A 25,527-nucleotide genomic window follows, 5' to 3' on the forward strand; every position below is an offset into this window, starting at 1 on the left:
AGAGAATGGCATGCAGAATTTGACAAAAGAGTGGAGGATAAGGTTAAACATTTGGGGTAATTTGAGCTGTGCTGTATACAGAACTCGGAATTTAATCATCGTCTTTCTGCATGTGTTTAGACGTTTGCAGGCTGGTGCATTGCCAAGCTGGAGACCAGGTCAGTGATTACATTAAAGGGGAAATATACTCTGTTTATAATTAACATTCAGTTTTCCCTTAAATGGTCATTACATGAGGAAAACATTCTGCTCTGCATTAATCTTGTAACATTCATATAAGCACCATGTGTTATTCATGCTTAAAGGACAACTTTACTTCTATTGAAGCAGTATTTTAAATATTCCTCACCCCGCAGAGAGGCAGCCACCTACCAAAATACTTATCTTTAGACCCACTCCTAGGTTTTTTTTTTTTTTCTGTGCGGCGCTGTGTGGTGCAGCATGGCCCTTGTAGGCATGGCTGGTCTATATTCATGGCAGCCCCCAGCCAACCAGATCAGTACAGCTTCAGCCCTTGAAATGGTGCAAGCAGCCCTAGCAGGACCTAGGAGGGGGCCAGAATTGTTGTCTGCAAAGGCTGTGTGATGCCAGACAGGATCACCAGACTTTACTATGACATTCCTGGTTGTCTCTGAAAGTACTGAAGCCAAAGAAGGCTAGGCACGGGGCTGGGCCCAGGGATATAGATGAATGAAAGCTGGCAGCTCAATCTCCTGCAATGAATGAGTTTATTAATCTGGGTGAAGTACAATAAAATACAGGGCTTACGCTTTTCAGTGTGTAGCCCTAATCAAAGCTAGCTATAGAGTAAGGCTACATGCCTAAACGCGTAAGCCCTGTATTATTTTGTACTACACCTGAATAAATAACCTCGTTCATTGCAGAAGATCAAGCTGTCGGCTTTCTTTCACCTATATGTTTGCTTGGGTGCTAGGAGGACACTATAAGCCAGTAAACTGGGCGCTCACTACCTCAGGGGAATTACAGCAGGTGTTCTCTACTATAATTAAGCTGGGCCCAGTGATGGACAGAAAAGGCCGCCACCTTGGGCACTTCAGCGGGAATGGGGGGGCACTTTGGCCTTTCAGCATCAAGTGGTGTGAGACCTTGATCTCTGCTCATGCCATGTTACTCGGCACCGTAGGCAAGGACAAAGGGCATTTGGAAACAGCATGCCCTCAGTCACTGCACTGCAAATAGCACTCTCCCCTCAGTGCTTTGACAGGGCCTCCCATATTGCATTATCTTGCAAGCTGACTACACGCATCAAAAACTGATCTACTTCTACCAGCATTGCCAGGGGCAACAGCATGCCTTTCCTCTTTAACTGGGTTCCTGCTGCCAATAGGTCTTGGCACCACTCCACAGAATCCTCAGAAACATGCTGACTCTTTTGTCATACAGTAATGTCCTTTTTCTCTAAATGCCTCATCCTCGCAGTCCCTCCACAACACTTCTGCACAGGCCAGCAACAAAATGAAGCAATGTCTCTTTAATGCTAGTTTCTCTCCTCTTGCAGGTTCTCCCCACCTGCACACACACATTGGGTTGTCTCATGCACATTTAGCACCCTCTAGTGTGCTAGATGTAAATAGGTTTGTAAGCCCCTGTTCACATTGAGTGCAGCTTTGAAATTGTGCGATTTCACCTAAGATCGCACAATTTCAAAGAATCATCTCAGTACGACTTTGGGTGCAACTTTAAAGACATCTGTGCAGCTTCATGTACAAATGTCTATTGAAGTCACACTGGCAATTGCCAAAAGTAGTGCACGCACTACTTTTTAAAATCGATGTGGTACCGCAAAGTCGGCGTTGCATCAATTTGAACTCTGCCATTGCTGGTAATAGGATGTGACTTGTCATGCGATTTGACCTGTAGGAAACCTGGGTTGAGTGACTCAGAGAGGTTTAATAACTCAGCAGACAGCTCTTCTGGTGCCTGCCCCTGCTTTCTAGAACCTTGGAGAAGCTTCCAGATGCAGTGGGTGGAAGCTAGGATGAGCTGTTTGGAATATTTAGGAGAGCCCCAGCCAATCCCAAGCAGAAAGGGGATAGAAGAGGCCAGATAACTTCATATAGCTATGAGTCATGCCAGCAGGAGCAGTTGGGTGGAAAATAGGAGATGGAGTGCTAAGAAGGCTGTTGAAGGCCCTTGCAGGGTGCCCCTTAGTCGGGGGGATGACCTCAGGCTCAGGTGCTGAAAGGATCCCCCACAACACAAGGAGGAATTCTTTCTGGAGGCACAGGAGCAAATAGAGGACAGCAGGGGCAGGTTGGCACATCTGGGCAATATCCTGAGAAGTCAGCCAGGTGGGCTGGTGAGTGTTCAGTCTGGGAGGACTGTGGGGAGAAGTTAGCCAGGAGGGCTAGTGAAAGGGGCAGCTGCAACCAGGCAGACTGGCAGTGCCTGAAGAGGTGGTGCTGGGATCAGTGACTGACCACGGGAGGAAGTGCTGGGAAACTGTAATCTGTGTCACCCTATCTTCAAGTATAGGGGCTGCGAGTCCATGCCTGTAATGGGTCTTGGCTACCAAATTGCAACAAGGTGACACAGCTGGAGCTCTGCAAGTGTGGAGTGTATATAGACTGTATATAGGAAAAGTTGTCTCTGAAGTTTTTCTAAAGTAAAGTGGGCATCCCATATAATCCAGTCCCTATCAAAGTTTATTACCCTCAATAAAACAAAAAAAAAAGTAATGAACTGTTCTCTGACTCTGACTGTGAAGATTTGGCGTGCCTGGCTGTGCAGGGTGGGGGGATCCCATTATACTTGTGGCTCCTTAAAGTGGAGTTCCGGCCTCAAAACGAAAATTTGACATCCTCTTGCTCTAAGTAACCTGAAAAAGGATTGGAAAAATATACTTACCTTCCTTCCAACTCCCTCTGCGGCCGCAGCCAGCACTGTCTCTTCCTGCTTGCATTGACTCCTGGGAGCTGAACGTCATCGCTCTTAGGAGTCAATTCCCTGCTAAACAGCTTCTGGGCATGCCCAGAAGCTGTGCAGGGATGACGCGCCTGCACCGGAAGTGACGAGCAGGGACGGTGCAGGGCATTCTCGGACTCCGACGTCACCGAAGAGGACGCTCTGGCTTCAGCTGCCCACACCTGAGATGGCAGCGCTGGACAAGACATTTTCAAGGTAAGTATTTCTTCTAAAAGGTAAGTGAACTCGAGGACAGTTCAGAGGCTGAAATGCACTATCCCTGACTGTTCCGGGGTTTTTTTTATCGAAAACATTTTTTGAGGCTGGAACTCCGCTTTAAGAGGTGCGCTTCACACATAACACAGTTCATATAACAGATTTACCTTACTTCTTTTGCAGGGAACTCCAATTCTGCCCACTGCATCCTCCACTATATGTGAGAACTCACTTCAATTCATAGAGCCTTAAGGATTCAGCCACTCACTTACTTCTTTTTTAAGGGCTTTTCTTGCCCAGTTTTATTTAAAAAAGGATTCAACACAGTTCCAGACATCAAAATCAAAGAGTTTCCCTCTCAGGGGTTTTCAGCATTTCTCTCTTGCAAAGAAAAGTACACTTAGCCTCCTGGCTTACATCTGAAGCACATCTGCTGTTGGTCTTCTCTTTAGGGTAGGGGTACTGAATTAAAAATGATGGAGATCCAGTCAGTGAAATATTCTTCCAGCAGACATCGGAATCGCATGTTCATGTGGTGATGTATATCCTTTGCATCGTAGGCCTCTCTCCTCTTTGGCTAGGTTCACATCTTGTGGCGGGCGAATGTGCGCAAATTTTAACGCGTTCCTGATGCACAGAAAAGTGTGCTGCACTTTAGCAGATGTGCAATGGTGCCATCATTTTTTCTTAAAGGCACCCCCACACATCGCCACCTATGGCACATTTTCGCATTCACCAAACCATATGGTGCTAAAGCACAGTGCAGCTTGATGCAGCGCATTTAAAAAAAAGGGACCTCTTTTCCTGTCTTTCTCACTAGTAGAGCAGCCGTTTAAAATTAATAGGCTTCCCTACCTGCGACATGAGTGTGTGCAAATATGCATGCACATATCTGAACTGAGCCTCATATCACAGTCCCTCACTTTACATCACAGTTCCCTCCCCCTAACATAATTGTTCTCAGCCCCCCCCCCCCTCACATTACTGTCCACAGCCCCCCCATTACTGCCCTAGGCCCCCCTGCCCACATTACTGTCCTCAGCTCCCCCATAATTGTCCTCAGCCCTCCCCCCATTACTGTCATCAGCCCCCCCCCCCATTACTGTCCTCAGCTTCTCCCCCATGACTGTCATAAGCTCCCCCCATAATTGCATTAGCCCCCTAATTACTGTCCTCAGTCCCCCCGTATGATTGTCCTCAGCTCCCCCATAATTGCCCTCAGCCCCCAAATTACTGTCCTAAGCCACCCATAACTGTCCTAAACTCCCCCCTTACTGTCATAAGCTCCCCCTTACTGTCCCAAGCCTCCCCATATTTGTCCTCAGCTCCTCCATTACTCTAAAACAAAAAGGCTGGCGACTGGGCGTGCTCTGAAAAAAGTAATCTATTGCTGCAAGGTACAGAGTATATGATAAATTAATAGATGACGTGTTTTGGCTAAAGTACTTTTATTCAAGAACATGCTGAGTCGCTAGTCTTTCTGTTTGAGTATTCATCCATGGAAGTTGAATGCCCTGGCTAGAGCACCGGACTTCAGTCTATGGACTTTCATATTAGCAGTAGAGCTGGGGGTAATTCTTTTGCTTTTCCCTTGCTGCTCCATTACTGTCTTAGGCACCCCCATAATTGTCCTCAGCCCTCAATTACTGTCCTTAGCCCCCCCCCCTTAACTGTCCTAAGCTCCTCCTTACTGTCTTAAGCTCCCCCCTTACTGTCTTCAGCCCCCCATAATTTCCTTAGTTTCCCCATGATTGTCCTCAGCCCCCTCTCCCTGATTACTGCCCTCAGCCCCCCCCCTATACCTGTCCTGAGCTCCCCCTTACTGTTCTAGGCTCCCCCTTACTGTCCACAGCCCCCCATAACTGTACTCAGTTTACCCATAATTGTCCTCAGCCCCCCCCCCCCCAATTACTGGCCTCAGCCCCTCCATAACTGTCCTAAGCTCTCCCCCATAACAATCCTAAGCTCTCCCTCACTGTCCTTAGCCCCCATTACTGTCTTAAGCAGCCTTTCTTCACATTGACCCCCCCTCCATCCTACCTTAGACAGGGTGGAGAGCGGGAGGCACAGTGGATCTGGACAGAGGGTGGAAGCTGAAAGCTGGTAATTGGACCTCCCCAGCAACCAATCACCTGCCTGTGAACTCAAGAAGCAAACCCTCCATCCAGAACTGACCTGCCTCCAGCTGTAGGCTAAGAGGATGACAGCGGTGATGGCTGCAGGGCACAACAGGCTTCCAAATGGTGGGACTGTGGTGGTCCAGACAGGACAGTGAGTCGGTCTGGATGTGGACTGCGGTCTTCTATTTAGTGATACCTGCTTTAGGCCCTTGTCTGTCTCTTACTGTCTTCACGCCCAGGTTCAGTTCATACACCTGGCAACCCCTTGCTGCTCTGGCTACCACCTATTTCCTACGGTGAATATCGTCCTCAGTGCCGAAGCAGCCAGAGGTACAATTTGCAGGCCACAGCTTCCGCCCTCCTGTCAGCCGGGTCCTTAAAGGCGGGGGATTCTTCACCTGGAATCATGGTTGCCTTGTTTAACCTGGAAACCGGAGGGTTCACCACTGGTGGAAACAGTCCACTTCTAAAGAAGGAACTTCTTATAAGGGTATCGCCTAGCAACTCGCTTGGGGACCCCAAGGGGGACGCCCTTTGTCGTCCCCACTCTTCAATGACAATTCTTTCAAAATAGGAGGGGAAAGGGAACTCCTTTGCCGCTCTGGATGGCTTGTGAATGCCAAAGGGAACCTGCACCTCCGTTGCAGTCGCATCTGTGTCCTCCAACTTAAACTCCCAAGCACAGTAACAATCAGTGCGTCCTCCAGCGCCTTTTTGTGCGCAGTTGCAGAAGAGAAGAAATCATCCTCACTATCTGAGGATTCAGGGCGTGTGGCCGAAGACCCAACAGGGTGACCCACATCCGCGGCGGCCGAATCAGATTCAGGATCTGAGGAGACAGATAGGACAGAGGAAAGCGGGTGGCGCTTTTATGCCAGCCCCTTGCCCAAAAACCACCTCCACCCAGGACACGAGGGACTCCAGGACCGCCGTCAGTGCATCGATACATGGAAGGGACCCAGAGCGTCCCACAGCCCAAGAGAGGGGGATCAGGTGGGTAGATGTGCTCCAAAGACTCAATGAGTCACCAGGGGGACCACACAAAAAAGTGTAAAACACTGCTAAGGTAAATCGCCAAAACTGCTGCCCAGAAGGCTCCACTGTCATGGCCACTGCTATTTTCAATGGCAAACCACCGCAAAATGGCCGCCGGACTACACAAACATGACCGTACATTGAAGCATGAAGGCTACAAGAAAATAGCGGCCCTGCACGGCACCACGAGGCTCCCAAGGATTCAGGAGGGATCCCTAGGCTTGGAGGCAGGATGGGGGCAGGAGCCCCCACCAGGTACAACCCCCCCCCCACGCAGCCGATCGTCTGTCACCTGCGGCATACACCCTCACCCCCATCGCCCGCATAGCGCATTGCCTCCACCCCAAGAGGTGGCCAGACCACCCACACAGTCCCAGCCTAAGGGGAGGGGGGTAGGATGGGGGGATAGATGAAGGGGGGTGCCTGATGGGAAGGAGGGGAACCTGGGGATCCGACTGTCCCAAGGAGTGCTTACTATACCAGGAACCAGGCGGGCAATGCTGCAGACAAGACCCCTTGCCATCGGAATGGGGGGCTGTCGGCCAGGAGGAACACTGCGACTCGGCCCGAGACCCGGTCATATGCGACCTCGCGAGGTGTTTAGCTTGCAAGCCAGCCCCCGTCTGGTGGAGCTATGTAACGGCGACCCAACGCAGAGCTGAGGTCTGCCCGCACTCACTGGCCAGACTGGGGTGACCACTGGATCTAGATTATCCAGTCCGTCACCCAGCCCGGCAGTTTATTGGAGATCTCACAGGAACAAACCAGGAAAAAAAAATCTATCTAAAAAGTAAAAATTGCCAGGACCAGAAATCCCAGCAAGGAACTAGGTCCTTACTCCTGACTAGTCAGAAGTACCTATAGCAGAGAGAGGGAGTATACCCCCTGGGACTGTCCATAGGAGTAGCCAGACTTTTTTTCTGCCTAGTGTCCTACTCCTGTAGGGGGGAATATAACCCAATGGTTGTGAAAATCAGGAGCTGTGTCCGTCAATGAACGAAAGAGAAAAGCAGTTTTGCTTGCACATAATTGGATGATGGAAATCAACAGTGCTTTACTACATTTGCTGGGGAAAATGAGTGCAGCTGTACTTGCAAAGTGCACATTTTTTTGTCTTTAGTAAATCAATCCTAGTATGTCTAATACAAGCTTATTATTATTTTTTTTTTTTAATGAACAGGTTTCCATATGTGATACAGTGTAAATAGTCACAAGTGTTTTGCAGCACATGCTAACATTTTTTATTGACTTTATGAGCTGGATTACAACCCTTAAAATATCTGCATGTTGACATATCCAAGTGCTGATTCTGGTTCTAAACAGAATGGACACTAGATGGCATAAGGTCCTCTGTAACCAAAGCAGTCTATATGGGCAGAATCTATACACAGATTGATATTGGCATCCGTTAATGTTAAAAAAAAGTCTGCGACCTTAAGGCTAGGTTCACATTAGTGCGAGCCATGCATCCCACATTTGCTTGGGCACGGCAGCCTATTCATTTGAATGGGCTGCTTTGTCACGTGAACCACACAAAAAAGGTGCATGAACCTTTTTAAAAACAAGTCTTTTTGACCATGCGGTTTCAGTGCGGTTCCAGCACCCACGATCGCGCTGTGGGCTGAGATGTGTGGGGGTGAATGGCAGAATAAATGGCAGCCCCGCACGTCTCGAAAGAGCAGTGCAATTTGGCTGCAGGGGGTTGAGGGTGTGGATGCGCACCCACAACCAGAATGCACAGTGCAGGCTAGTGTGAACCTAGCCTAAATCCCAACTCTGGGCTTGTGGCCAGAAATAATTTAACGCCATCAGTTCGCCCACCAGGGGCACATATGACAGCGGGACAACACAGAAGCACAGTTGGGAGTCAAGGACAGTGCGCTGTCACTCCATAACAGAAGTGCCTGACCAAAGATCTTTATGGCAGGATCACCAGGCATTATTTTAATGGACGCTGCATACTGTATGTAAAAAAAGTTTAAAAAAAATACTGAAATTCAGTGGCGGCTGGTGCTCAAATTTTTTTTTGGGGGGGGGGGGGGGGCGCAAACAGAAAAATGTAATAGGCATTGCCTTGCGGCAAAAAAACGCGGCAAAAAATTGCATGACTTTGAGGTCACAAAAGTGTGAAAGGGGCCTTCAGTAATCAAAGTATAGTGTGCACCCATTCAATGCAGAGTTACCACAGCGAGCCCCCATTCAATGCAGAGTTAACACAGCGTGCCCCCTTTCAATGCAGAGTTACCACAGTGTGCCCCCATTCAATGCAGAGTTACCACAGCCCGCCCCCATTTAATGCAGAGTTACCACAGCCTGCCCCCCATTCAACGCAGAGTTACCACAGCATGCCCCCATTCAATTCAGAGTTACCACAGCATGCCCCCATTCAATGCAGAGTTACAACAGCGTGCCCCCTTTCAATGCAGAGTAACGACAGTGTGACCCCATTCAATGCAAAGTTACCACAACGTGCCCCCATTCAATGCAGAGTTACCACATCATGCCCCCATTCAATGCAGAGTGACCACAGCCTGCCCCCATTCAATGCAGAGTTACCAGAGTGTGCCCCCATTCAATGCAGAGTTACCACAGCGTGCCCCCTTTCAATGCAGTTACCACAGCGTGCCCCCTTCAATGCACAGATAGCACAGCGTGCCCCCATTCAATGCAGAGTTAGCACAGCGTGCAGAGAGACCAGTGCACTTACCTGATGCAGCGGCGGCTTCTCCTCTCAGTCCCCTGCGTCTCCCTCCTCCTCCTCCTCCTCTTTGCAATCGCAAGAATTTTCCTTTCGGCCAATCAGGAAACGGGTCTCGAACTCGCTTCTTGATTGGCCAGGAGGAGGATCCATGTGACAATAGCGAATATTCTTTCGTTTTGTCACACAATGGATGGGCCCGGGGAGCACTGCTCTGCGCCCCGGGTCCACCCTTTTCTGAAGCCTATTAGAGCCTTTGGCTCTAATCACGTGCTTCAGAAGAAAAAAAAACCCATTGAACTCCATGCATCCCGCATGCAGATTAGGGGGCCGGACGCATGGATGGGGGGGGGGGTGGCGCCCCTGCGCTCCCAACGCACCGGCCGCCACTGCTGAAATTACATTTACACATTAAAACGTATACGATTCTAGTGATTACATTTAAAGTACTTTACCATTTATTCAAAAGTCTTTCAATTTTAAAAACAGAAAAAAAACAAGAAATAAGCTTATGATTTTCATACATATATTACCTAGAAATACCAAGCAAATTCTAAAAATGTTGATATATTGGTATAAAATACAATCTTTTGCAGCATGACTATAACATTTTCACTATAATTTCTTTAAAAAAAAAATAGAACTTAATAGTATGAAAGAAACAGTTGCAGGTTCTTCATATAAAACAGGTCCTCTTTGCACTCTGTCTCCTCTATTGCATTATTTAGGACACCGTTATTTTCGTTCCGTTTTTGCTACAAATTGTTGGATATCTTTTGCCAGAATTTCTGGCTCTTCAAAGGCAGCAAAGTGGCCCCCTCGGGGCATGTGATTAAAAGAGACGATGTTGACGTACTTCTGCTTGGCCCACAGGAGAGGACAAAGCAACAGATCGTTGGGGAAAATGGCGATGCCTGTGGGGACCATGACAGGGACTCTGCAAGATATTAGAAGAGAGAGAAAGAAGGGGGGGGGACATTCAGTGAACTGTGAAAAGCCATAATATGTCTTATGAAAAGCACTTAAGAGTTATGGAGACACTTTTACAATGGATAGCCTTGTGCACCTCACTCACCAAAGAACTACAAGTCCCAGCAATAAATCACTGTAATAACTTAACCACTTTTCTACCAGGACATTTTTTTTCTTTTGCACACATGTTAAAATCTGCATTTTTTGCTAGAAATTACTTTAAACCTCAAACAATTATATATTTTCTGAAAGCAGAGACCCTGGAGAATACAATGGTGGTAGTTGCAATTTATTATGTTGCTTGATATTTGCGCAGATGTTTATCAAACGAAAAATTACACTTAAACGAATTTTGGTGCATACAAACAAAATATAATACCCAATTATTTTGTAAAATAGAGGGCATTACATTATTTAAGTAGATACCAAACATGTCAAGCCTTAAAATTGCCCATGAAATCGCAAAAAAACTATAATTCCCCAAATTTTCCATAGGTGAGGCTTTTAAAGCCTTTACAGGTTGACAGTTTAGAGTTATAACTGATCTCCAGCTTTACTGTCATGTTAAATAGTTAATTTGGGTCAAGCTGGCCAAGGGAACTATTTCCTACACTAATAGGTGTGCCCGCTGGACGTGCTGTATAAACTGTATGCATATTTAGCTACCCAGAACACACCCACACCCAGAACACACCCAGTTGGGCTGAGTGGCTCTCAGCCATTCATAGGCAGCTTTGTATTCTATAATCAAATACAAAGCTTCCTCTGATTGGCAGAGGCAGAGAGGCCAGTGGATGATGTCATGATCTCGGCCAATCAGAGAATACAAAGCTGCCTATGAGTGGCTGAGAGCTGCTCAACTCAATTATGTTCTGGGTGGGGAACAGATGTTCGCATCCAACAGCCGGAAGACACAAGGCGGTGTACTGTATGTATTTGAAGCTACATAGAGTTTATACTGCATGCCCTTCGAGAAAACCTGTTAGTGTAGGAAATAATTTGTTTCAGGTGGTCGATGGCCACCCCTTTAGAGCCTCTTAATAGTGATCTAGAGCCACCCGGATAACTTTTACCTTTGACCATTGCTGGCTTTCACCCCTTGAATTCCAGGACATTTTTAAAAACACCTTGGTAGACAGGGGTTAAATTCACAGCATATACTTCAAGCCTCTTGCTCCTTTCAACCGTCTTTAAGGGCCCGTTTACACCAGAACATGGTGTGGGAAACCTGCGTTCCGTTTGCATTTCCAGCACCACGTTCAAATCACACTGCAGTTGCGCATACCTCTCAACATTATGAAAAAGGAATGAGGGACACCTATTAGCAAAAGCATGTAGGCATAGGACACACCCTCTGCCACGCCCCCTTCAAGGAGAATTGTACAAAGAAATGATTGGTTAAACCCACAAGTACTTTTTTTTTTTTTACTATTACTCTCCCCTTAAATATTAGCTTTTGAAATTTACAAATGCAACAATTTAGAAGTTGGATGAGAGGTTTAGCACTGGGAAACACTTTTTGATAGATAAAATGTGCATTTTATATACAACTAAATAGATCAGACCAAAATAAGGGACAAATGAGGAGGACAGAGGGACTTTGCTCTAAATCAAGGACAGTCCCTCGAAATCAGGGACAGTTGGGAGGAATGCAGTAGCGCTCTGCAGCGGGTGTCAATATTAACCACTTGCCGACTGCCGTCAGTAGATATACTGCGGCAGTCAGCCCCTCACAGGCAAAGTGACGTATATTTACGTCACTAGCCTGTGAGGCTCTGGGGAGCGAGCGCGCGCCGCCGGCGGCACGCTCCCGCGCGCCGCCGGCGGCACGCTCCCGCGCGGTCACGGCCCCCCCGCGCGTGTGACCGGCGGACCGATGTCCGCCGCTCACTCTGCGATCGTCGGGGGAGAGGGAGAAAGGCAGGCAGCTTGCGTAAACAAGCCGCTTGTCATTCTCCCCTGTGTAGAATCACTGATCACACGGTTCTACTATGTAGGACCGTTGATCAGTGTAACTACAGCTCAAGCCACAGCCAATCACAGTTAGAATCACGCCCCTAGGGACACACACAGCCCCTCCCTCTCAAATAAAGTTAACCCCTTCACTGCCAGTGTATTTTTACAGTAACAGTGCATATATATAGCACTGATTACTGCAGTAATGTCACTGGTAACCCCAAAAATGTCAGTCAAGGGTCCGATCTGTCCGCCGTAATGTCGCAGTACCGCAAAAAAATCGCAGATCGCCGCCATTACGCGTTAAAAAAAAAACAACAAAAATTACAAAAATCTTTCCCTTAGTTAGTAAACGCAATAACTTTTGCGCAAACCAATCAAAATACGCTTTTTGCGATTTTTTTTACCAAACATATGTAGCATAACAAATTGGCCGAAAATGTTAAAAAATTTTGATTTTTACTTTTTTTTTTTGGGGAATTTCATATAAAAAAAATGTGAAAAATATTGTTATTTTTGCAAAATTGACGCTCTTTTTTTGTTTATAGCGCGTGATCAAAAAATCGCACAGGTGATCAAATACCACCAAAAGAAAGCTCTGTTTATGGGAAAAAAAGACGTCAAATTCGTTTAGGTACAGCGTCGCACGACCGTGCAATTGTCCGTTAAAGTCACGCAGTGCCGAATCGCAAAATACCCCCTGGTCTTTTAGCAGCCAAATCCTCCGGGGATAAGTGGTTAAGTTAATGACATGCGTTTGCCCACACTGGATCGCATGGTACCGAATTTGCAGTGAATTTCCAAAAGTTGTGCATGCACCGCACAGAACTGCATGTGAATTGCACAGGAACACAGAGCACTTTCCTGTGCAATTTGCAGTGGGAACCGGCCCCAAAGCAGAACTTCAATAAAAAAAAGCAAGAAGATAAAAATAATTAACCCATTAAGGGGTAAGTAAAAAAAAAAATGCTTTTTTTGCAATATTGACCTATAGTCCTGAAATTTCCTTCATAGATGTCCTCAGTCTGCAGGCCATTATCATTCAGCAAATTTCCTGTGAGCCCAGGGCATCCTGTACCCTCTGCCAGCCTATGACTGAACAGTGAAAGGAGAAGCAGCACAATGATGAGCTCATCTCTTTGTCACTCTGCTTTCTTCTCCTATCTGCATGCTCCTTATCAGCTCATGAATCTATTGACTCCTTGTACTGCTTCTGCTCTGACACTCTGTACAGGGACTGTAAGAGGCTGATGTCAGGTCAAATTCAGGCATCCTCACAGCTAGTATTTAAAACACATTTAATGAAGCATTATTGATTACAGCTTCAATAATTTGTGTCTGTTATATCTACCTACAGTTCAGCCCTAAAATACTGCTTTTTTTATTTTGAAATGCCAGTATAAAGTTGTGGTAGAAAAGAGTACTTGTCAGCATAATCAAAAAAAAAATTTGGCATAATTCTCCATAACCTGTGTAATGGGAACGTGGCAAGGGTGTGGCAATCCTTTTACTACAATGCGTTGTCCTTTCCCATTTCAGAAATTTGAGTGGTGGAAGGCAAACCGGAAGTGAGATGATAGAAAGGCACTGAGAGTGCCAGGATCTTACAGTCTCCCAGCCTCTTTTTCTATCATATCAGGAGATGGATTTGGGACAGTGGAAGAAGGGGAGGATCAGAAAAGACAGGTTCAGGACCTTTTTTAAAAATGTAGAGGATTAACCCCTTAGGTTCCACAGTGAGTATAACAAGCATGCTTTACTACATATACCGACAAATTTTGCTGTTTTGGGTTTAGTAACGCTTTAACATAAAAAAATTATATACATTTTCTCCTACTAAATATACCCATCACATACTTTTCATGTTTGGCATGGCCCATTCCTTTTCCCAGGTTTTCCTTGTAGAACCTCATGGAGGAGGCAATGGAGCCAGAGAGCCAATAAATCATGACATTGGTCAGAAGTTCGTCCAAAGTGAATTTTCTGGAATGCAGGAGAACAATGGGTAAGAATGAGATCAGATTGTCAGACTGAGCAGAACCGACGTATACGGATATAAAGTGATTGGATGGACTTGCACAGAGTTTATGTAGATCAACATTATAAAGCAGGTCATACAAGTAGCAACAATCAGGCAATTGCTATCATGTTTGAATGACAGGAAATGGAACATATGGTTAGGCTGCAATCACACGATCGTTTAGCCACGGCAACCAATCCCAGCGACAAGAATCTACCAAATCCTGCAGCTGGGACTGCCAGCTGTGTGCGACTAACCGCCGAGCCCATACAGTGCCAAGACGGGGCATCGGCTGCCACAGCTAAATCAATGCACATATTCGCCAACACACCATGGATCATCAAATGTTATCCAAAACTTTTATTGCAGAAAGATCACTTTACAAAGGTACAAGTGCAACGTTCCAGAGCCGCGCAGGACCCCTTTGTCAGGTATGTGCCTGAGTAAGGGGTCCTGCACAGCTCTGAACGTTGCATTTGTACCTTTGTAAAGTGATCTTTCTGCAATAAAAGTTTTGGATAACATTTGATGATCCATGGTGTGCTGGTGAATATTTGCATTGATCCGTGATACCAACTGGTAGTCGCTGCAGCACCCACTACTGACGAGTAGGGATGGGCCAAACACCCCCCCTGTTGGGTTCACAGCAAAACTCCCGAAGCGGGAAATGTTCTAACCTGAACGGCGAACCCCATTAACCCCTTCTGGACCAGGCCTTTTTCTGACACTTGTTTACAATTTAAAATCACTTTTTTTTTGCTAGAGCCCCCAAACCTTTTTTTTTCTTTCTTAGCAGAGACCCGAGAGAATAAAATGGAGATCGTTGCAATATTTTTTATCACACCTATTTGCGCAGCGATCTTACAAACGCAATTTGTTTGGAAAAATTACACTTTTGAACTTACACTTTGAATTAAAAAATAAGAAAATAGTGAAGTTAGCCCAATTTTTTTTCTATGATGTGAAAAATAATGTTACGCCGAGTAAATAGATACCCAACATGTCATGCTTCAAAATTGCACACGCTCGTGGAATGGCGACAAACATTGGTACTTAAAAATCCCCAATAGGCAAAACTTTAAAAATTTTCTACAGGTTACCAGTTTAGAGTTACAGAGGAGGTCTAGGACAGAAAACGACCACGGTGATACCTCACATGTGTGGTTTGAACACCGTTTACATATGTGGGGGCGACTTGCGTATGCGTTCGCTTCTGTGCGCGAGCTAACAGGGACGGGACGCTTTAATTTTTTTTGTCCTATTTTTTATTTTTACACTGTTTTTTTCAAAAAAAAATTTTCATCACTTTTATTCCTATTACAAGGAATGTAAACATCCCTTATAATAGAAATAAGCATGACAGGATCTCTTTAATGTGAGATCTGGGGTCAAAAAGACCTCAGATCTCACATCTACACTAAAAAAAAAAAAAAAGTCATTTTTTTTTTCATGATGACGTTGCTCCGGTCCTCCAAGGGCATAGAGTCGAGTGAGGGCCATCTTGCCTTCACTCGACTTCCTGCCTGAGGGGACAGCGTACCGGATCGTTTTACCCGCTACCCACGGGTCCAGTATGCGGGAAAAACGACTGGGAGGCGGCGGGAGAGGGGACCTCTCCCGCCACCCATAAGGGTGATCCCAGGGCGAATCCGCCGCTGGGACGACCCTTATGTGAAAGAGGACCGCCCGCTGTTTAAAAAAGTACCGGGGTTATGGCAGCTATCTGCTGCCGTAACCCCCCGTATTTAATGTCAAAATACAGATGAAAAACTGCGGCGGGTGGTCCGTAAGTGGTTAACGTCTACGGGAGCCGAACAGGAAAAATCAAAGTGCCCATTTTAAAGGCTTATATGCAAGTTATTGGCCATAAAAGGGAGCAGGTAGGTGTGACATGTTTGTTATTTTTAAACCAAAAAAATAAGACTTTATTATAACTTTAGAATCCTAAAAAAGGGGCCAGTCTAAAGATCAGCGAGTTGTGCCATTAGGGGTGAATTCCCCCCTCCCTGTTTTCTCCTAGCCCCCCCCCCCCCCCCCAAACACACGTTGGCATTGCCATACGTACCTTTCCAGAGCTCCATCCTCATGGTCACGGAAATCAGGGTCTGTCCAGGTGGAGAATTTCTCTAAAATGTATGATGCCAACCCAACGGGGGAATCATTTAGCCCACAGCCTGCAAAACAGGAAACGTTAGATTTTAGGACATAACTCCACTACTGGGAAAGGAAATAACTGATTACAATTCAAAATACCTGTTTATGTTTATTTGTCTGTGTACAATTTACACTGTCAAGGGGGATACTGTCTATACGGTTTGTGTTAATGGCAGATTAGCCCATTTATCAGAGTTTTTCTCTCTATCCAGGGCAACTGTCCCAGGATCACAGTGCCCCCCATATTTGAGTTACTGCACATAACTCATAAAGGCATTTATTATAGTGATCAGGGGCTATGAGGGGGCCGCCCCTGCAGTGGGTAGGGTCTGGGGTGGGACCACCAGGGTGGGCCCGTGGCAGGAAGTTGGTGAGGTTAACTGTTCCTGGGGACAGGGACTGAAATGTTAATAGGCATCTTCCCTGTACATAATGGGGCCCTGGCCTGAGAATGGGTCATAACTGACCCAAATTGTGAAGGAGAGCCAATTATCTTAAACTGTTCATTTTGAAAAGATTTTAGGACGTTATGGAAAACATTTGTTCCGTGAGCCAATCTTCATTGTTATTTAATTAGAACGCCCTGTGTGTCTCTAGTTGATTTGCATTTCAGCAAGGGACATGGTACTGTTAAAGAGAACCTGTCATCAAAAAAAATAATTTGTGGATAAAAGCACAGAAAAATCAAGTGTTTTGAATGCATACTTGTAGCATTTTTCTTTTCAAAATCTTTTTTTTTCAAATTTTTATTGTAAAGGAAAAAGGCAATTTCCAAGTTATACAAATATCCACGAACAAAACAATAATGGCGGAACGGATAAAGTCCAAATTCCACTACAGTAGCTTATGTCAGAAAGACAAGATGTAAAGGCCAGGCTGTCCTACCAAAGAACACAAGAGGTTCAAAACAAACATATAAATGGCCTATAGTATCTATTCTACTTCCCTAGCCCCTAAAAGGGCAATGGAAATATAGGTAGTCATACGTCAGTCTGACCCATTGGAAGCAGGTCCCGGGCAGGGATCCCACCGAGGGGTCACCGGCAAGGGAGTATGCCGGAGCGAGCCCAATGTGCATTAGAAATTGCCTCAATTTTACCTAAAAAACAGAGGGGTTTGAGGAACAGAAAGGGGAGTCAAGAGAAAAAGAGAAAGGGGGGGAGGGGGGGTTGTAGAAGGGGTGTCAGGGGACGACTCACAATGGGGGTTCCAAGATCCAATTGCAATGGATCTTTAAGCTTGCTAGAAAATGTGATTACTCCAGTAGAGTACTTCCCTAGCACAGCCTCTCCTTTCATAGCATAGCCCTCTTGTCTAAACTGGCCCAGCTCCTCCACCCTCCCATCACCTCCCTACATAACCTTTTATCTAGCTTCCAGGTGGGGAATGATTGGGAATACTACAGTATCTCACACATTTTTGTAAATATTTTATTATATCTTTTCATGTGACAACACTGAAGAAATGACACTTTGCTACAATGTAAAGTAGTGAGTGTACAGAGTGGAAGAAGGCTCCAGTGGCAACCTGTGAAGCTCTGGTGAACTCCATGCCCAAGAGGGTTAAGGCAGTGCTGGAAAATAATGGTGGCCACATAGAATATTGACTCTTTGGGCCCAATTTGGACATTTTCACTTAGGGGTGTTCTCACGTTTGTTGCCAGCGGTTTAGACATTAATGGCTGTGTGTTGAGTTATTTTGAGGGGACAGCAAAATTACACTGTTATACAAGCTGTACACTCACTACTTTACATCATAGCAAAGTGTCATTTCTTCAGTGTTGTCACATGAAAAGAAATAATAAAATATTTACAAAAATGTGAGGGGTGTACTCACTTTTGTGAGATACTGTATGTAGGGTCCCCTGAGTGACAGCTCTGAATCTGCTGGGGCTGATGACATCACCTCCAAGATGGCGGTGCCCAGCAGCAGTCTCAAGGCTTTTAGATGTCTACACAAGGGTGGCTTTTACAGGTAAATAACAGGCATGAATACATTAAATGCACATATTTTATGGAACGACTGTTGTTGAAATGACTGGTCTAGTGACAGGGTCTCTTTTAGAAGGCACACAATCATTTTCTTCATTTCGTGCCTTTTCCTAGCTCATCTTCATCCTTTTGTAATTTTGGAATTAAATAGGTACAAGCAAGTTAGGCACATACTTTTAAAATAGCTTTGTGGTGGTTTCTAGAGCAGATTATGAGTAGGTGCAGACAAGTACATAAAGATACTATATGTACACATGTAGCCAACCAGGGACCTGGCTCCATGCCCTGTTACTTCATTAATAATTGGCTTAAAATGTGAGCAGATGTCATTCAATGAAGAGATCAAAGTCCCAATAACCAACAGATTTTCAGTTTTGTGAAAGAGGCTATATTAAAGATGAAGTTTATTCTGCTTTTTTTCCCTGGTCCATTTCTCCCCTCATTTACTGCTACTGAAATGTCATTACAAACCTTATTTGATACCCTGTGACATGATCACTGGATCCCTGTGCTTCTCTATGCAATGCAAGCAGATCATAGTTGGTGGTAAGGGCCAGCTGGGCTGTACTTAGCTTCCTGAAAACAATACAGCACACCGCCTCAGTACTCCTCACAGCCTTGATGCAAGCAGCAGGTTGGCTCTTGGGAGGAGTTTCACAAATATCCTAATGATTTCACAGGTGGATGTGAGTCTACAAAAGTGGGCATTGCTTGGCAGGCTGTATTTGCATGCAGACTGCCCTAGGCCCAAATGTAATGTTGAGCCCCTGAAATATCTGAAATCCAGTGACTAATGGGGTGGGTCAGGAACAGTCTGGCTAGAGGAAAGAGCTGGATGATGTTGGCCATCGTTCTCCCTACCCCATCAGAAATCCATACCCTCGTCATTTCCGGTTCAGATCAGCTGTGGATTCGTCATGTATCAGCTGTATGCATCAGCTGTAGCCGCGTCACACGTCCTAGTGCGCATGCGGGTCGGGCAGTGGGCAGGGAGATCTCTTATAACAAATATCCATCCGATCTCCATGACCCACACTGCACCGACCCGACAATGGGACAATCCGATCTCAATGCCCGACACTGCAGCAATCCAACAATGGGACAATCCGATCTCCATGCCCCACACTGCACCGACCCGACAATGGGACAATATGCCCACTGTCCATTTGATGGCTATGTCCCATTGTCGGGTCTGTGCAGTGTGGGGCATGGAGATCAGATTGTCCCATTGTTGGATTGCTGCAGTGTGGGGCATTGAGATCGGATTGTCCCATTGTCGGGTCGGTGCAGTGTGGGGCATGGAGATCGGATTGTCCCATTGTCGGGTCGGTGCAGTGTGGGGCATGGAGATCGGATTGTCCCCTTGTCGGGTCGGTGCAGTGTGGGGCATGGAGATCGGATTGTCCCATTGTCGGGTCGGTGCAGTGTGGGGCATGGAGATCGGATTGTCCCCTTGTCGGGTCGGTGCAGTGTGGGGCATGGAGATCGGATTGTCCCATTGTCGGGTCGGTGCAGTCTGGGGCATGGAGATCGGATGGATATTTGTAATAAGAGATCTCCCTGCCCACTGCCCGACCCGTTGCCGCGTATGCACACTAGGACGTGTGCCCGACCGTTACGATGTTATCAAATTTCCCTACCTATTGCGCGCATGCGCACTAGGACGAGTGACGCGGCTACAGCTGATGCATACAGCTGATGCATGACGAATCCACAGCTGATCTGAACCGGGAATGACGAGGGTATGGATTTCTGATGGGGTAGGGAGATCTGATAGAACACCATGCTCCAGTCAGGAAATGAGGTGGGCTCTATTTGACTTGCTGCTACTTCTACTGTAAGAAGCTCATAGTTTGCAGCGAAATCAGAGGAAGCAATTTCATTACAGGAGAGGAGTCTGTACAACCGTGCACGAATAAAGTCTCGCGGCACTGCAGAGATGTCTCTTATTGATCATGTAGACTAAAGTTGCTGTCAATCACTAAGCAACCCAATAAGGAGGGACCCTCTGCAGATAAACCATTTAGTGTGAAAATTGCAGCTTTAGCTATTGAGTTCTGTCAGGCTTTTCATGAAAGAAGCAGTCAACTTGTAAAATGTAAAAAGGTACCTAGAGCTCCACCAGCTGGCTCAACAGAAGAATGCAGCATATGAATATACAAACTTTTATAATTACCTAACTTAAAAAAATTAGCTTTAGCTTTGTAATCTGGACCATAATAAAAATAAAGACATTTTGTGTATAACAGAATTGCCTGCTTTGTAACACAGATAGCCACACATTGATTTATGTGGCTACAATGCAATCCATAAAGCAGGCAGATATGGTTCAGTTGCTAATAAACCAAACATTAAAAAAAGGGGAGGAGGCCTGACCTAGGTGACTTTAAATGTTAAATAACTGTTAGTACCAGATGTGGTGATTGCAGCATGTTAGAGATTGCCGACCTCCTGGGATTTACATGCACTGTGGTCTCTAGGGTCTAGAAGGCTATATCTCAATTCACAAGTCAGACTTTGAAGAAGCCGGGTTACTGCAGCAGAAGGCCAGGATCTAAGCTAAGATCAGGGAAACCAGGGTACAAGGCACACCAGATCAAAACTGAACAACCAAAGTCTGCAAAAATGTTGCCTGGTCAAATAAATGTAGCTGTTCCCTACAGCTTATAGAGGGCAGGGTTATTATTGGATATATTGTATACAGTATGGATCTATCCCATCTTGTGCAAACACTGTAGGATGGTGTTGGTGCAATGGTATGAGCACAACACTAATCTGTGTTTACATGTAAAAAAGGAAAGGTATAGTGGCACTGCCTGATGGTAAATATCACATATGCAGAGCAAAGGTCTTATGTGTAAAAGATATCAGATAACATGACATGTGAATAAAGTGTCAAATGTGCTCAGGTGTGTCCATACAAAAATATATGATATATAAATATAAAGTGCAGGTGCAAATTAATACAAAATAACTAATAATACTATCTAATAAATACAAAAAAAATGCTAAAAAGTAGGGATGCACCGAATATTCGGCAGCCGAACATTATTCGGCCGAAAATAGAGAAAATAGCACTTTCGGCGTTCGGCCGAATAAGTCAAAAGGCCGAATAATTTTGAGCCGAACAATGTCAGCTTCCGCCCTGACCGCTCACCTTCCTCATTGCGGCTCGCGGTTCCCTTCTCACACGCCGCGGGTGTCCTGTCCGGCCGCGAGTAGGGGGTGTGACGTCACGCGCGCGTCCCGCCCCCTGCTCCTGACTGCGGCTCCTTCACACTAGGTCCACGCCCCGTCCCCCTGTTTGCGGCTTTTGGCTCTGGCTGCAGTTCAGGTATGTGATGTGGAGCTGAGCACATTTGGGGGAGAATACGGTAGCTGGCAGCTGCACAAGCATTAGTGTGCAGACTGCCATATGTTGTTGCCACTTGCCATGCTCATTACATTAGAGTGCCCTATAAAGTGCCCCTTAAAAAAAAAAAAAAAGAATAAAAATGTGCCCAACAGAGTGCTCCCTTGACATAAAATGTGGCCATCAGCGTGCCCCTTATTTTATGCTAAGGGACATGCTGATGAGCATATTTTATGTTAAGGGGCACTCTGATGGGCATATTTTATTTTAAGGGGCACGCTAATGGGCATATTTTATGTTAAGAGCAATGCTGATTTAAATGTTTTGTTTTGCCCATCAGAGTGCCCCCTAACATAAAATGTGCCCATCAGCGTGCCCCCTAACATAAAATGTGCCCATCAGCGTGCCCCCTAAAAATTGGCAAAATAAATGGAAAAAATGCGAAACACCGCGTTCGGTATTCGGCCTTCGGCCAAGCATTTCATTATTATTCGGCTTCGGCTTCGGCCAAGAATTTCATTTCGGTGCATCCCTACTAAAAAGTATTACAGATCATAGATTGGTATCATCCTCCAAAACCTGGTATATGTATAAAACTATAGAGTATAAAAATACAAGTGAATAAAATTAAAATATTAAAAAATTAATATCATCCATCAGTCTCAATATTGTGCAAGGTGCAAAAACTTGTGCAAAAATCGTTCGTATTTTGATGGTGTGAAGATCACTCTGTGCAAGCAGGTGCACATCACTAGTGATCTTCACACCATCAAAATACCAATGATTTTTTGCACAAGTTTTTATACCTCCTTCTGAACATGCTAGTTGCCTGGCCATTATGATAACTCCCTGACTTCAAATGCCCAAAACCTAGAGGTGCTAGAACATAACTGCAGCACCTTTCATTGCTTCTTTTATGCCTGATTGCTGGGCTGTTCTGAATGGGCAAAGCTCTGATTCCTCCAGGTAGTGATGGAGCTTGCCCAGTTTGCCTATTCCCTCCTTCCAACAAACATTTCTACTGCTTACTGGGGCACAACACCCAATAGGAATCTAGAGATATATTTTGCCTGGCAGACTGAACATTCCCAGTTAGACTGCATTTGCACACAGACCTCCCTAGGCAATGCCCATGTCTTAAGCCCATGTATTATTCTCCATGACTGAACTAAAATCCAATAAATGAAGGGGGGGGGGGCAGAGACAGTAAGGTGGGAAGGAATGCCCTAGAACACAGGTATCAAACACAAGGCCTGCGGGCCGAATGCGGCCCCCCAAGCCATTTCAAGTGGCCCTCGCACCTCTCCTGCATCTGTGGCACACCCCTTGACTCTGCCCCCCACTTTTCTCTGAAGCCAGATCCTACAGTCCTCTGTGCAGCTGCAGAAAGGCTCGTCTTTGCCCACCCCCCTTCTCAGCAGTCCACAGCAGAGAGGGGGGCAGAACTCCTCCTACAGATCCTGCACCTCCCTGTGCAGCCACAACACCACCTTGTCGTTGCCTCCCCTGGTCTCAGCATTCAGCAGACTCTGGAAGCTCACTCCAGCCCTCCTCTGGTTCTCCTCCAGACCCTGCACTTCTTCCCAGATCCACGCGCATCTTCTTCCTGGCAGCAGCACAAGGTAAGGGGGTGCACTGTGATGTAAGGCAGGGTGGGTGACTCTTGACTTCTGATAGTGGGGGGGGCTCTTGACATCTCATGTAAGGGTGTAAGGGGGCATGGGGTGCTCTGGACATCTAATCTTACAGATATAACCGGCCCTTTGAGGGCAACCATAATGCTGATGCGGGCCAAGATGAAATTGAGGCTTTATATGACTTGCTGAGCTTCTAATGCACACTGTGAGTAGATTACATGGTGCAGAGTAAGAAGTTTCAGTACAAGAGAGGAGCCTGTAGAACTTTGCAAGACTGAAGTGAAGACAGGAGTTTAGCTTTAACATAACACTGCAGAGTTACATACATAGTTAGTCAGGTTGAAAAAAGACACAAGTCCATCTGGCTCAATCAATAAAAAAAAAAAAAAAATCAGTTAAGAAAACCCAACCATACAGCAGGGGTACACAGGACAGCACTGGATTTTTGGCAGGATCAACAGTTATTTTTTGCACTTATTGAACAGATGTAACAAAACCCTTTCGATGGTGTATTATACAGACCAAAGGAGAGCAAACAAGGAAAGTTCATCTTTAAGGTTTATATACACTTTAAAATACACGTTTTCCCCAGTGTCTCTTTAAAATATGGAGAAGAAAAGCTAGACTTCAAAATCCATTCTTAATCCCTTTAGAAGTTTTAATTGAATTATTACTGGGATATGATTCACAGGCACGCATGCTAATCAGCGTGATCCCCTATAATGGGCTTCCTGGTATAAAATGCATTTAAAGGCATTTGTGTGAACTGACGGTAATAATTTATGCCAGATATGAGTCACTGCTCAGTGCATCGTAATATTGATGTAAGATCCATTGTTTCTCCGATTACTGAGAAAAGGACAGCTGGATGGTATTTTTCCCGCTTTAGCCCAATCCATTAGGATACAGTTTATTCGCTGAAATATACAGAAAATTTCTCCTTCTGCTTAGATGTCTTGTCTTCTCCAAACACGTAAGATTACATTTTAACGTCCGGAATCCTTTATCAGGAAAATCGATGGCTACAAGGCTTAGCTAAGGGTAAATTGTATTCAAGGCCAGCACCAGCCCAAATTTAATTTTTCCATATTCCTCCCACTGACACCATCGATGGGGTACTATTTCCCCCACTGACCATCGAGGGGACACTATTCCTCCCTCTGATACCAATGATGGGGCACTATTCCTCCCTCTGATACCAATGATGGGGCACTATTCCTCCCACTCACACCAATGATGGGGCAATATTCTTCCCACTGATACCAATGATGGGTTTTATATTTTCTCCCACTGACACCAATGATAGGGCACTATTCCTCCCACTGACACCAACTATGGGGCTCTATTCCTCCCATTGATACCTATGATGGGACACTTTTCCTCCCACGGACACCAATGATGGGGTACTAGTTCCCCCACTGAACAATGATGGGGCACTATCCCCCCCAATACCAATTAAGTGGGCACTATTCTTCCCACTGACACCAATGATGGGACACTATCCCCCCCCCACCTCAATACCAATTAATTGGGCAATATTCTTCCCACTGACACCAATAATGGGGAACTATTTCCCCCACTGACACCAATGATGGGACACTATTTATCTCTCTGACACCAGTGATGGAAGACTATTCCTCGCCCTAATACCAAAGATGGTGCATAATTTTCTCCCACTCACACCAGAACATTTTCTTCTCCCACTGGCCACAATCCGGTCACCCTAAAGTCTAAAAGACAGTAAACTGGCTCTTTGTTTGTAAAGTTTGTAGACCCTTACCCTAGATGATCTAACACTGCAAATATACAGTTATGAGGCTAAAGACTTAGCAGCTAGGCACAGGAAGTGCAGTGGAAGAAACAGAAAGACAGGAAAAATTACAGGCAAATAGTAGATTTTCAGGTTACTACTTAGGCAAAATTTACATTTCTAGATACTGCCTAAGATAGCACTATTCATCTTTTGAGTTCAGGTTCACTTTAAGATACTATCTTAAGGCTGGTATGCAAAGTGCTCTAACCTGGCCTACAATTCACCTGTGAACCAGAAAAAGAACATTACCTTGCATCTTTGATGTTGTCCTTTGATCTTACCTCTGCTTATTCACTCTAATGTAATCCAGGACACTTAATTTACTTATTAATAACATTGTTTAAAACCATTCCTGTAGAGCTATTTTTAATAGCTTAGTGATATTATGCACAAATGATTGGATTTTTGACTTACCGTAAAATCCATTTCTCTGTTGTTCATTGACGGACACAGCTCCTGATTCTCCTTAACCATTGGGTTATACTGCCCCTACAGGAGTAGGACACTAGGCAGAAAAAAGCTTGGCTACGCCTATGGGCAGTCCCAGGGGGTATACACCCACTCTCAGCTATCGGCACTCAGTTTTGTTGCAAGCAGAGTCAGAAGGAAGCCAACTCTATAGAGGGGTGGGTGCTGTG

At 45.5% G+C, this 25,527-nt stretch overlaps 1 protein-coding gene across 1 annotated transcript in view; it reads right to left on the minus strand.

The window, feature by feature from the left end:
• Positions 1-9,624: 9,624 nt before the first annotated feature.
• Positions 9,625-25,527, minus strand: part of EPHX1 (epoxide hydrolase 1) — a 105,610-nt gene continuing 89,707 nt past the window's right edge. Inside the window, exons 7-9 of the mRNA XM_082251230.1 lie at positions 16,008-16,116; positions 13,780-13,905; positions 9,625-9,931 (exon numbers count right to left, since the gene is read on the minus strand). Of these exons, the coding sequence (XP_082107356.1) occupies positions 9,730-9,931; positions 13,780-13,905; positions 16,008-16,116 (437 nt within the window). The 3' untranslated portion in view covers positions 9,625-9,729. The remainder of the gene's footprint in view (positions 9,932-13,779; positions 13,906-16,007; positions 16,117-25,527) is intronic.

The sequence above is a fragment of the Pelophylax lessonae genome (genome assembly GCF_965119305.1).
Source record: "Pelophylax lessonae genome assembly, chromosome: 3".
NCBI lineage: Eukaryota > Metazoa > Chordata > Amphibia > Anura > Ranidae > Pelophylax > Pelophylax lessonae.